The 14,126-nt window shown below is 46.5% G+C and overlaps 1 protein-coding gene across 8 annotated transcripts in view; it reads right to left on the bottom strand.

Moving 5' to 3' along the window:
- Nucleotides 1–14,126, bottom strand: part of LOC136379840 (kalirin) — a 635,535-nt gene that overhangs the window by 409,551 nt on the left and 211,858 nt on the right. For all 8 annotated transcript variants that reach the window (XR_010746806.1, XM_066347435.1, XM_066347437.1 and 5 more), the window contains exon 3: nucleotides 10,078–10,192. Coding sequence is in view for 7 of the 8 variants with exons in the window: in XM_066347435.1 (XP_066203532.1) it covers nucleotides 10,078–10,192 (115 nt within the window). In the remaining variant the exon portion in view is untranslated. The remainder of the gene's footprint in view (nucleotides 1–10,077; nucleotides 10,193–14,126) is intronic.

Genomic DNA, 14,126 nt, shown 5'->3' with positions numbered 1-14,126 from the left:
CATTTTTTAAATTCTTTATATTCTTCTGTTCTTATTTTCTATGATAAAGAAATACTTTTCTAATTGCTAAAAGAAATAAAGACTTTACCACACCATCAGGCATATATATTCATTCATTTAGCATTTATCACGAGCCTGCTGAATGTTACTGACCTTACTGCTATTACTACGTATTCCTACTGACTCTGATCCTAACTTTAAACATCACTCTAATCCTGACTTTGACGAAGCAGTACCAGGGACAACGAGGGACAAGTGACAAAATCAGACCCCCGCTTTCAAGCAAGGTGAGGGAAAGAAACTGCCATTTGCCATTGACCCCTGTGTGTGCCTAGTCCTGAACTAGATAGGTACCTTATGTGTGCTGTCGTGTAATCCTCACGTGTTTAGTAATAGCGTGCTGTCTGTGTTTGGTAATAGCGTGCTGTCTCTTCTACAGGTGAGGGAATCTGTCAGCAAGCATGCACAGCTCTCCTCCTAGAGGGGAGTCTGGGCCGCATTCTCCGGGGGGTGGACTCCCAGCATAATTTCCGAGGGTTAGAGTTTTCTCTCAGGCCCCTCCTTTCCTTTTCTGCTAGTCCACAGTTCCACTCCTTTCTGGGGGTCACACTGAAGATGTGTGTGGAGGAAAAACAATAACCCCTCTCCATCAGGGATCCGTCTGTCCAGTGCTGGGCCCTTGATTTATCACTAAGTCATTTACCGGTTCCTGGAATTACCAGGACCACTTCCCATAGTTACTTCAGGACCACATGGTTTCCGCCTCTGATTGTCTAGGTTACTGTTCCCCAGGGAATCACAACTGCTTCTCTCTGCACGTGGAACCCCACAGCGGGCTCTCCCTCGACCCCCGCACAGTTGCTCGTCATAGGGTTTCCATGAGCCCCTCTGGCCCCTGAACCCATCAGGACCACACTGGCACAGACCTGTCTAGCCTAGCTGTGGCATGGCTCCAGGCAGTGACCCAACTTCAAAATGTGGGTCAGCTGACAGCTAACTAATTCCAGAATGATCCTTCTGATGTCAGAGCCATGCAAAAGACAGAACCAGGTAGGTGACTGAGTGAAAGAAACATTCAGATGGAAGGAAAATGAACAGGACAACCATCCCTCGTATACAATAGAGGCCCCGCCAGCACCAATCCAAGCTTTGAATCCAGGGTCCCTGCTACTGACGTCTTTTACTCATCTCTTTAAATTGTTTCCATGGGCTTAAGGGTGTTTGCTTTTTCACTACACCTGCTGGTGGAATTTGGTCACTAAAGCATCCCTCACTATCATCCACAGAGGAACATAAACAAGCAGTGTCTCCCTGAGTAAAACTGAATGAAACACCTGGAGAAGGGAGTGCGGGACTCCCCACACCAGCCACCTGCAGGGTCCTGCACATCCACAGTCACCACTGCTGCCATGCTGGCAGAAGCCCAGGTCTGAGGCAGCTGCCACCTGCATTTCCCACCTGCATCAACCTTCACACTGAGAACACCAACAGAACCTTAGAGACAGAAGGTTTGATGCACAGGTAGCCACTGCCCACCATCATTACCTCTGTCTGGCCCCTCATCCCCTTACGGCCCTCTTTCATCGGCCTGCTCTAATCCCATCCTTAGCCCGTCCTTCAGAGACTGCCTTCCTACTCTCCCCAAACCTATGCCCTGTACCACATGACTACTGTGTCCTACACTATGGCCTCCTCATTGCCTCGGGGGATAAGAGCTCAGGCTCTGGTGCTAGACCATCTGGCTCCAAATCACTGGCTGTGTGTCCATAGATATGTTACCTAACCTCTCTGAGCCTAGTGTCCTCAGATGTAATAGGGGACTAATAATACCCATCTCAAAGTGTTGTGAAAATTAAGTTGATGAATGCAAAATGCTTATCACAGTGCAATAAAGTAGTTTAAAGATAATATGTCATCCCAATAAATTTGATTGAAAAGAAAATAGAAGTCTAAAGAAAAGATAATAATGACTTACTAGATCAGTTCCAGAGTAGGAAGCATTAAGTGCTTTTATCCCCACTCAACATTATGTTTGAAGGTTCATCCATGTTTTTGCTACTGTAATAGTTCAAAAAAGTTCATCACCAAAAACTACATATGACATGACACCATTTTTATTTTTATTTTTTTAATTAATTTTAATGGGGTGATATTGATAAATCAGGGTACATATGTTCAGAGAAAACATCTCTAGGTTATTTTGACATTTGATTATGCTGCATTCCCATCACCCAAAGTCCAATTGTCTTCCGTCACCTTCTAACTGGTTTTCTTTGTGCCCCTCCCCTCCCCCAACCCCCTCCCTCCCCTCCGCAGTCTTGTCCATGTCTCTGAATCTCATTTTTATGTCCTACCTATGTATAAAATCATATAGTTCTTAGTTTTTTTCTGATTTACTTATTTCTATCAGTATAATGTTATCAAGGTCCATCCATGTTGTTGTAAATGATCCGATGTCATCATTTCTTATGGCTGAGTAGTATTCCATAGTATATATGTACCAAAGCTTTTTAATCCACTCATCCCCTGACGGACACTTGGGCTGTTTCCAGATCTTCGCTATTGTGAACAATGCTGCCACAAACATGGGGGTGCATTTCTTCTTTTCAAACAGTGCTATGGTGTTCTTGGGGTATATTCCTAAAAGTGGTATAGCTGGATCAAAAGGCAGTTTGATTTTTAATTTTTTGAGGAATCTCCATACTGTTTTCCACAGTGGCTGTACCAGTCTGCATTCCCACCAGCATTGCAGGAGGGTTCCCTTTTGTTGATGAGTGCCATTCTGACTGGTGTGAGATGATACCTCATTGTGGTTTTTAATTTGTATTTCTCTAATGATTAGTGATGTTGAGCATTTTTTCATATGCCTATTGGCCATTTGTATGTCCTCTTTGGAGAAGTGTCTATTCATTTCTTTTGCCCATTTTTTTTATTGGATTGTTTGTCTTCATGGCATTAAGTTTTACAAGTTCTTTATAAATTTTAGTTATTAACCTCTTATCAGACGTATTGTCAAATATGTTCTCCCATTGTGTGGTTTGTCTTTTTATTCTGTTCTTATTGTCTTTAGTTGTACAGAAGGTTTTTAGTTTGATATAGTCCCATTTGTTTATCCTGTCTTTTATTTCACTTGCCCGTGGAGATAAATCGACAAATATATTGCTGTGAGAGATGTCGGAGAGCTTACTGCCTATGTTTTCTTCTAAGATGCTTATGGTTTTACGGCTTACATTTAAGTTTTTTATTCATTTTGAGTTTATTTTTGTGAATGGTGTAAGTTGGTGTTCTAGTTTCATTCTTTTGCAGGTAGCTGTCCAATGTTCCCAACACCATTTGTTGAAGAGGCTGTCTTTACTCCATTGTATTTCCTTACCTCCTTTGTCAAATATCAGTTGTCCATAAAGCTGTGGGTTTATTTCTGGGTTCTCAGTTCTGTTCCATTGATCTATATGCCTGTTCTTATGCCAGTACCAGGCTGTTTTGAGTACAATGGCCTTGTAGTATAACTTGATATCCGGAAGTGTGATACCTCCCCTTTTATTCTTCCTTTTCAAGATTGCTGAGGCTATTCCTGTTCTCTTTTGGTTCCATTTAAATTTTTGGAATATGTGTTCTATATCTTTGAAGTAAGTCATTGGTATTTTAATTGGTATTGCATTGAATTTATAAATTGCTTTGGGTAATATAGACATTTTAATGATGTTTATTCTTCCTAACCATGAGCACGGTATATGCTTCCACTTGTTTGTATCTTCCCTGATTTCTTTTATCGATGTTTTATAATTTTCCAAGTACAAGTCTTTAATCTCCCTGGTTAAATTTATTCCTAGGTACTTTATTTTTTTGGTTGCAATGGTGAAGGAGATTGCTTCCTTAATTTCTCTTTCTGACAGTTCATTGTTAGTGTATAAAAATGCCTCTGATTTCTGAGTATTAGTGTATAAAAATGCCTCTGATTTCTATATCCTGCCACCTTGCTGAGTTCATTTATCAAATCTAGTATTTTTTTGACTGAAACTTTAGGGTTTTCTATATACAATATCATATCATCGGCAAATAATGATAGTTTTACTTCTTCTTTTCCAATTTGGATGACTTTTATTTCTTTTTCTTGTCTGATTGCTGTGGCTAGGACTTCCAGAACTATGTTGAATAAGAGTGGTGAAAGGGGGCACCCCTGCCTTGTTCCTGATCTTAAGGGGATTGCTTTTAATTTTTGCCCATTGAGTATGATGTTGGCCGTGGGTTTGTCATAGATGGCCTTTATCATGTTGAGGTATGTTCCCTGTATTCCCACTTTGCTGAGAGTTTTGATCATGAATGAGTGCTGGATTTTATCAAATGCTTTTTCTGCATCTACTGATATAATCATGTGATTTTTCCCCTTCATTTTATTTATGTGATGAATCATATTTATTGAAAAAGCTCATCACCAAAAACTACGTATGACAGGACACCATTTTTATAAAGCTCAAAATAAAACAAAAATAAACAATATATTGTTCATGAAAATATGTGGTAAACCATACCAAACAAGTAAAAGAAGGGTAAACACAAAAACTCAGAAGAATGGATGTTTGGGGAGAACGGGAAAAGGACCAAGGTGGAGAGGAGTCATAGGTAGCTTCACGAGCAGCTTGAAGTTAGTGCTGGGGTCTCAAGCATTCATTTTATTATTATATTTCATAGCTTATATATCTATTCCTTCATATACAGCAAGCATTACCTATGTGCATATATATTTGTACTTTAGTATTATTATTAAGCTCCTTCAGGAGTCAGATAAACAAGTACTGAATGCCAGGGTGCTACAGAGAGATTGCTAGATAATTTTATCACAATAGGCTTATGAGAAGAACATTCTTTTCCCAGATTAAAAGTTACTGGACTAAGAAACATTGAATAATTTGCCCAGCATCTCACTTTGTGCCGAATATCTTCCATTTTCCCCTCCAAATCCATTCTCCACCTTCTCCCCTCCACCTGATGCCCTAAGAAGCTGACCCACAGGGACCTCATCACTTGGACTCAGTTGCATTCAGTCAATGAGAAACAATGCCAGGGGTCAGAGAATAGGACAGTAAGATAGGAGTATCCATGTCCTTGTCCCCATCATGGCATCACCATGCCCCCTCTCCCAAAGGCCACAGCTCCCGTCCGCTCTCTCCTGGCCCTCAGCTCTGCTCCTTACGTTGCTCCTTCAGGCCCAGAAGTAGCACCGACTCCTCTCTCTGCTGTTTTAAGATCTGGGATAACTTGGAAGTGCAAACCTTGTTGGTTTCCCTGTTCCCTGGCACATCACTGTAGACTGTCCCTTCATTAAATGCTCAAAGGTCAGGGTGCCAACAACACACATCAACAGGCCCTTACAACAAATCTTGTTCAGTGATGACAGTGTGGATAGTGTGGGCTCTTTCGTGCTGAATATAGTGGGAGGAAACCCTGGCACCTTTTACCTCCTCATCCTTTAACTGTCTTTCTGGCTCTCTCTGCTTATTTCTAGTTTTCTGGTGATGCCGCACAAAGAGAGCTCACTATTAAGCCCAATTTATATCTGGCTGAGATCAGTAGAACAAGAGCAAAGGTTATCAGAAAATAAGCTGTGATTATTGGCACCTTGGTTTGATTGGCACTGTAGAATATCCCACCTCAATTTCTCGTCATCTTTCCTCACCAATGTGACACCGGCCTTCCTTGCTGGAACACTCAGCATCTCGGCTGCGCTGTGAGAGCAGAGTTAAGTGGCAGATACATCAAGGAGCTAACAGCCAGTGCCCTGAGGAGCAGCGCAAAGGTGATCATGACAAAGCAGGATAAAAACAATGATGAAAAGGAGGAATTCGATGCAATAAAAATTACCCAGGGTTTCTTTACTAGATACTTAGAAATTCCTGTATCCAGCACATGGTCAACTCCCAATAATCACTGTGTGTAGATATCCACACGCAGCTCTGCCTGGGCAACTGTTCATTCTGGGGCTAGATTTTCTATCCTGTCTCTCGATTTCTAGGGATATTCATCAGCTGCTGGTATTTGAGCTTTTCCTTTCCACTCCTTTCATGTACAAGTAGCTGCAAGCAGATAGTGGTGCAGAAAAACAAAAAAAGAAAGGGCTAGATAAGCGTAGGATTAATGACAGTCAGAAAAGATAACAAAAAAATCTCACCAAGATACCTATCCAGGCCCTCGCTCATCCTAGGCACTCAATAAATACTTGTTGACTGGAGTGAAAAGAGCTGTTAGGAACTTGAATTAGAAGACTTTTAAGGCATCTTTCTACCCTAATATTCTACAATCGCTCAGGAACAAAATTATAGAAAGTTTGGAGAAGATCCAGGAGGTATATGCTCAAACTTATCAGGAACAAGAGAGGGAAGTTGGAAAGGACTCGTCTCAGGCTGAGATGGATCCCAAAAGAGTAAGTAGAATTGTTCCAAACTGCCACACCCAGGATGAGCCTTGGTCCCCGGTGACGCCCCAAAATTCCCACCGAGAGTCCAAGCGGACTAGGAAGCAGTTATATTAGGATTTAAGATGTAGACAAGATCTGAAGTGAAATTCTAGGTCTTAACTTATTTAGGGAACCTGAGAAACAGAGTGTATGTCTGTGGGGTAGTAATATTCTATTTTGAGGTCCTAGATCTTATGATGTTATAGAAGCACACAATTCAGGGCAGGAAAGCGTCTTGGAAGTTATCTAATCCAGCCTCCTGCCTAGCAGTGGAGTTTTCCTACAGCATGCCTAACAGAAGGGCACCTGGTCTCCAGTGACAGGACGCTCACTTTCTCCAGAGGCGGCAGCAGCACTGGTGCTGGACAGCTCCTCCCACACACAGGGGCAGATTTCTCCTTCACATCAGAGTCCCGATGTCTCTAACTTCTCCACATTGGTGCAAGAGAGACTGTACCTACTACGCCCTGCTCTTTGGGGCAGCTATCCCAACACCTGAAGTCAGGAATCACTCCTCTTCCATTTTCACTCCTTCCAATCCTTCAACTCCAGAGAAACAGTTTGTGATCCCCCCATGTTCTTCTGCTCTGCCCTGATAATACTAACTGGTTAACATAGTTCTTAAAATAGGGCTGGCGGAGTTCAGCGCTGCCGAGTTGAATGCGGGAGTCCAGACATGGCTTGGCTTTCAGAGGATCACGGGACTATTTATTTCCATTCATGTCTAAATTATCACCCTGAGCTGTGTAATCATTTATTCTAGAATGGTGACCCAAAAGGGCCCTCAAGATACCTGGCTTCTCGTTTGTTACTTACTGGCCTTCCCTGCTTGTCTTCTGTGGGCTGCATTAACTCCCACGCTACCAGTGCGCCCCAGATGACACTGCCCTTTGCAGGAACTGGCCTGGTACCAGGAAGTGAAATACTCCCTAACTTTCTCAAAATATCTCTTCCTTCTCACCATGAATCCTCAATCTGCCCGGCATAGACAGACTCTCCATATTTGTTAAATAAAGACTGAATAAATGATCGCCCCGTGTTGCCTACAGACGATCACCCCGATCTTGAGCGCGCACCCCATCCCCACAGGAGCCTCCTGGGCCATGACCCAGAGCACAGCATGCCTTCCCTCGGTACCATCCACCTGACCTAGCCATTCATTTTCATAGTTTCCCTTCTTTCCCAAAGCCACGGCTAAGGAGAAAAGTGACAAACAGTCTCTGACCCACTCGGGTCTTCAGTTTCCGTCACCAGACTTCACTGTCTTTAGAACAGTTCTGTCCCAGGCCCTGTCCCCAGTAGTTGTGGTGTGTGAACTTGCAGCCAGCAGAATCAGAGAGTGATGGGGCGGGCAGGACCGCGAGCAAATGCTGCAGCCTGCCAGGCGCCCAAGAGAAACAGCAGGTATCCCAGAAAAATCCTTCCCACCGGAAGTGGCAACCAGATCCTTCTTCCCACCTGCCCAAAGCTGTGAAGCACCTTCCCTGTTCTCAGGAGCACAGGACGTGACACTTGTGACCACCCTCGGAGAGGCAGAGAGCCTGGCTCTAGCGTATCCCTCCAGTGATAACGTGCTGTTTCTCCCTTTCATGACCTTCCTCTCAGCCCCTCTTGGGTTTCATTCCCCTTCACCCAGCAGAAGTCTTTTCCGTTTTAATTGCTTCCAATCTGTTTTATCCCATCTCTGCTTAACAAGTCAGAGTAAAGAAAAGTGTTCTTTTGACTCTTCCACCTACTGTTCCAAAGAAAAGATGAACATGCGTTAGCCGCAGAGATGGCAATAAACATACCAGGAAGAAAAGAATGCACCCTCCACACCCCCAGGGACCCCAAGTTCTTCTGGCACTGAAAGAACTGAGAGTCCATTATGAGTCCTCAAGAAAACTTTTCTTGTAAATTGGTTTAGAAAATGTCTAGCTTTATGCCTGTTAGCGTACCGGGGAAAGGTGCTTTTAAAACTGCTTAGCCCCAAGGTGGCTAAAGTGCTAAATTACCTCAATCAATCATGGGTTATTTAGTCCATCTCCTTACCTCCAAGACAGATGGGAATATTTCTGCTGAGAAAAAAGAAAGACCTATACAAAAAGAAAGTCTTGGAGTCTATTCTTCATTTCAAAGTCTTACGTACAAAGTTTAAAAGTTCTCCGAATATTATCCAAATTCCTTTTGTTGGAACTTAAGACCTATTGTCTTTTTTCTAGTCTCCAGTAGCTATCATAAAGTGAAAGTTGAGACTGTTCGGTATTTATTTGTTCTTAGCCTTCTGCTTGAAGCTCTTTATGGCTCCTCATTCTACTCAACATTTCAAAGCATTGGATGGCCACTCTCAAATCCCATTTGCCACCTGCCATCACCACCCACCTCCCTTTACCTCTTCCAAATGTAGTGCTTGCCTCACCTGACACCTTCTTCAAGAACTTAATTGGCATGTTCAAGAATTATCCAGGGTTGCCCTGCTGAATACATGGCTCCTCTCCATAATTTCCTAGTTCTCCTATAACATGCACGGACACAAGATGAAGATTCTGAAGGCCTAAGGCACCACTTCTCATTTGCCACAACAAACACCTACCAGGCTCCAGCCCCAGCCACTAGGAGACAGAGAATGGGGTTCTCGTCTCTGCGAGGCTGGGCAGAGCCTGGGGCATCAGTCAGGGGGACTGAGTTCCGGGCCAAGCACTGCCACTGACACCCCATAAACAGCTCTCTTCTCATACCGACCCTGTTTCTTAACAAATCACAACATGTATTTGCCTAGGTTACTTTCTAGGGCTCGTCTGGCTCTCCCAGTCTATGATTCTCTGATTAGGCAAAGACCTCTCCTCTCCCTCCTTAAAAAATATAGACCAATATTACATCACATCCTTGGAGGTCTCCCTCCACCAACCTCCAGGGCCAGCACCCCCTAGAAACACTCAGCAACCACTGCTTCTCAACTTTTCTATTTTCTTATCATCATCCCTTACCCACAAAAAAGACTTTCTATACTTTTTTCCTTAATCGCCCACCCAGGAAAAATTTAATATTACAAATATACAATATCCCTGTTCACACACTATATGTAGAACTGCATTAAATACTTAAAAAAGCAAGTTTTCTTGCTACTCCCCAAACCATTTTCATCCCCCTGGTGGCACTATTAGCCCCACTGAACATGTACGACCTAGACCGAACCTCCGGAATGATACAGGTGGAGTTATTCGACCCAAACTCCAAAGCTACAAACATATACACAAGCCACAGGTTTTAAAAATAGTCCATCCCATAAGCCAGAGTGTAATCAGCCAGAGTTCCCATTTCCCCAAAGTAAACAGCAGCTTCCCCGCCCTCCCCCAGGCCACACTCTCCAGATCCAGGCCCTGCCCTGGTCCACTTAGCCTGGGACCTTCACCCCGGCCCACAGTTCCCACTTCTAGCTCTCCTCCATTCAGAGGCATCCCAGAAGTAACACTGGGAATGATGGGAATGAGAGGGACAATGGCTGATGATGTTCCAAGAATATAATCAGAATCCACTACAAGGGCCAAAACGACCCTGGCTGCTGGCGGGGATGGAGGCTCATTCCAACTCCCTTGCATCAGCCGGCTTCCCCTCCCCCGTCCAGCCGGACATCCCCTTCACCTTACCTTGGCACGCTGGCCAAATAGGTCACGAGTTTCCGCAGGTCTTCCTGTCTTATTCTGTCATGATTGCTGCGAGCAGGGAAGGTCAGGATGGGTCCGCCTCGTTTATCACGGCCCCCTGTAGGGAGGGAGAGGAGTGAGTATGAGGAAACCAGAGAGTGTGCTGCAGGGCCCCCTGTAGGGAGGGAGAGGAGTGAGTATGAGGAAACCAGAGAGTGTGCTGCACGGCCCCCTGTAGGGAGGGAGAGGAGTGAGTATGAGGAAACCAGAGAGTGTGCTGCACGGCCCCCTGTAGGGAGGGAGAGGAGTGAGTATGAGGAAGCCAGAGAGTGTGCTGCACGGCCCCCTGTAGGGAGGGAGAGGAGTGAGTATGAGGAAGCCAGAGAGTGTGCTGCACGGCCCCCTGTAGGGAGGGAGAGGAGTGAGTATGAGGAAGCCAGAGAGTGTGCTGCACGGCCCCCTGGAGGGAGGGAGAGGAGTGAGTATGAGGAAGCCAGAGAGTGTGCTGCAGAGGAGCAAGAATGTCATCTGAGTGCCAGGTGAAACGGGCAGGAGTCGTGCCCAGAGAAACCTGGTCCCTGCTTAGGACGGGGCCTGAGGTTGGGGTGCGGGTAACGTGTGACCTTGGGCAAGTCTTCTGACTTCCCTGCTGCCTCATCAGCAAATGCAGGTGGAAACAAAAAGGACCACAGTACAGGGTTGCTGCAAGGACAAGTGGGGAGGCACCTGGAAAATGGGGAATGATAGCAAAGGTGGTATAACTGTTCTTACTGAGAAAATAAACTGCGGAAAGTGCTATAGTCTTTGGAAATTTAACTTCCAGTTCACTTCTCTTTGCAGGGCTCTGTGAGGTGGGACTACCATAGTGAGAGGCCCTAAAGCAGGGGTCCCCAAACTACAGCCCGCGGGCCGCATGCGGCCCCCTGAGGCCATTTATCCAGCCCCCGCTGCACTTCTGGAAGGGGCACCTCTTTCATTGGTGATCAGTGAGAGGAGCATAGTTCCCATTGAAATACTGGTCAGTTTGTTGATTTAAATTTACTTGTTCTTTATTTTAAATATTGTATTTGTTCCTGTTTTGTTTTTTTTACTTTAAAATAAGGTTTGTGCAGTGTTCATAGGGATTTGGTCATAGTTTTTTTTTTTATAGTCCGGCCCTTCAACGGTCTGAGGGACAGTGAACTGGCCCCCTGTGTAAAAAGTTTGGGGACCCCTACCCTAAAGCCTCCACTCGGGTATCATTGCTGGGAGGCTCTCATATTCATAGAGAAGACATTAAGTGTTTCTGACACAGTCAAGGACCCTCCCCTGCCTGCCTGCCTGAGTGCCACCTGTCGCTCCTGCTGGAGAAAAAGCACATGAATCTTTATTAGAAATGAGGACACTCAAGGTCTTAATCGCTACAGATGCACTGTACACACTATGATTACAAGTGTTCTCTAAATACCACATTTTAAAAAGCTGGAAGAAGTGTACTAAAACAAGCACTGCTATTAGAAGGTTGGGATTTTACATGATTGCTTTTTCTTTCTCTGTTTCCCAAACTTCCTACTCATGATTTACACTATGATTTAAAATGTATTCATTCATGGGTGCTATGGTAGGAAGCAGGCCCGGGGTTCTCAGGAGGCTAGATGGGGGTGGAGCTGAGGGGCGTACCGTGACCTCACAGGCACTGACTTTACAACACGAACACCTGCCACGTGATCCCCATCCCACACGCTTGTCAGTGTCCCAACCTCCAGTGCGGGGCCACTAGGAAACCCACGGCAAGAGGGGGGGAGGTGGGCGTGGCCACACACCACACTGGAAAAGGAGCGTGGAGCTTAGCCCTGGGGGAAAGGATGTCACCCAAGGAAAGGCAGAGCCTCCAAGGGCCCCACCTGAGTGCGAGTTCACAAATAATGCCTGCCCGTGATTGTGGAATCCCAAAGTCACACAGGCAGAGGGGAGGCTCAACAAACAGAACCCCGTCCACACGAGAATACCCTGTAGCAAAACTAAGGAGGCTGCAAGGAGGAAGGGACCGGACAAGACCAGGGCCGCTGAGAGCTCCGCTCTGATGAAAACGTGTCTCAGCGCTGCCCCTCCCCCGCCGCCCCCCAGCCCCACCCCAGCGCACACCCACGTAGATACGCCAGAGTCGATCCGGACCCCAGCTCGATGTTCCATATCGTGATCCTGACGCTCTGTACCAATAACCACCCCAACTCATCTGCCCTGGAAATGGTCCCCACCTCCCAACTGCCTTCCATACAAAGAAAGGAAACAGAAGGACTGAGTGGAAAGTTTCCGGAGAGCTGGGAGGTTCTCCCACACTCTCAACCTTCCCTCCGACCCCCAGCCTTGACCTCACTGGAAGAATTTTCACTCAGGTGTTTTTAACCACAGTGGTTGCCTTTCTTCCTGACCTTCCCTGGGCCCAAGGAGAGGCCAGGGCTGGTTGACTGGCAAAGGCAAACCAAGGAGTGTGGAGGGCTCCTGGCAGTGTCCTTCCCAAACCAGAGCCAGTTCTGTCCTGAGACAGAAGGTCCACAAACTCATGGCTGGGAAGGCTCCAGCTGGCAGGGGAAGGAGAGTGAGGGGAGAAAGCCGGAAGCAGTGCAATCCCCTTCCTCAGGAAGCATGGAGAGGGAGTCGAGAGCGGCAGCAGGATCAAGCCAGGTGTTTTTCAGAAAGGACGGGACTGTAGGAGACTGCAAGAAGAAGAGGAAGAACAAGCATAGAGGAAGAGAGTCATACTGGAAAGAGGGGGGCTTTGGACGAGCAAGGTGTCAGAAGGTCGGGGTGGGGGCTCTGCCCCTTTCTCTGCCGCAGGCTAACAGAACTGAGGGGGGGACAGACAAATTATGGGGAGGGAGAAGTTCAGCCTGCATGGGGAACACAGTCCTTCGCGTGAAAGAGGCTATGAGATCACCTGCTAAGGGTCAGGGTAGGTGCGAGGTGCAGGGAGAGAGGTGGAGTGGGACAGCGTGGGCAAGAATCCCAGAGAAGAGGAACAGGACAGTGTGTGATGTGGGCTTAAGGGAAGGTGGCAGGTGTTGGGGGCACAGTCTGGGCTCTGCTGAAAGGTCTGGCTGCATCATCCACACCAGGCTTTCATTTGAGTGAAGGAGAATAGAGCTAATGCCTGGAGTGAGTGGGGTGGGCCCACTGAGCGTAGGAAGTCCCTGCTGGGTTATGAGCTCCCAGAGAAGAGGGAACGGCAAATGTTTTGTTCATCTGACTCAATATTTTCCCCACCAATAGGGATGATCAGAAAGGGTCAAAGGTAAGAGCCTGAGGCAACAGAAAGACACGTCAAGGACCAAGGTCTTGGATGTGCATGGCCATGATAGAGAGGTGGGGAACTTCAAGGAGGCTGCGCAGCCACCAAGCTGTAGAATTTGACTGAAGACTGACAAGGGTCCTGAGGTGACAGAGGGACATACACAGAGATGAAAATGAGACAGAGGGTAGGAGGCAAGAGTAGACAAGTTTTGAAAATGTGATAGAGATCATGGCAGCATCTTCAAAAGCGCCATTACCTTGCTCACCAAATACCTGCTGTGTGTCTACTGGTGCAGGCTTTGGTGATAGAAGCCACAGGATAGGCATGAAGAGAAGAAAGAGAGAGGGGATGGTGGGCTGGCTGGACGTTCTAGAAACAGCTCTGACCCCCTTCCACTGAGGCAGGGCAAGTCAGGGCTGGGGGGAGGCAAGGCCAAAACAGGGAAGGTCCAGGCTTCTCTGATATTGGTGGGAGATACGGTGGCACAGAGGGACATCAGGAGGTGGCCAACAAAGCGGGGGTGAGTGCATACGAAGATAACAGCGGTGCAATGGGCTGGCACAAGAAGGTTAGATAAAAGGCACCGTGGGCACTGGAAGTGGGAGGAAGCCGGGGAGAGGGCAAAGGGGAGGCTGTGAATGACAGAGCAGGATGGGGTCTGGCTCGAATGACAAAAGCTCCACGAGGTACAGTCACAGATGCCATCACACACACGTGTGCACACCCACATGCAGAAGCTGAGGGGCTGCCCTGGATTATTCCAAATGTGTGTTCCCAGGGC

Source organism: Saccopteryx leptura, chromosome 8 (assembly GCF_036850995.1).
Source record: "Saccopteryx leptura isolate mSacLep1 chromosome 8, mSacLep1_pri_phased_curated, whole genome shotgun sequence".
NCBI classification, from domain to species: Eukaryota; Metazoa; Chordata; class Mammalia; order Chiroptera; family Emballonuridae; genus Saccopteryx; species Saccopteryx leptura.
This window is presented reverse-complemented; position numbering and strand designations above follow the sequence as displayed.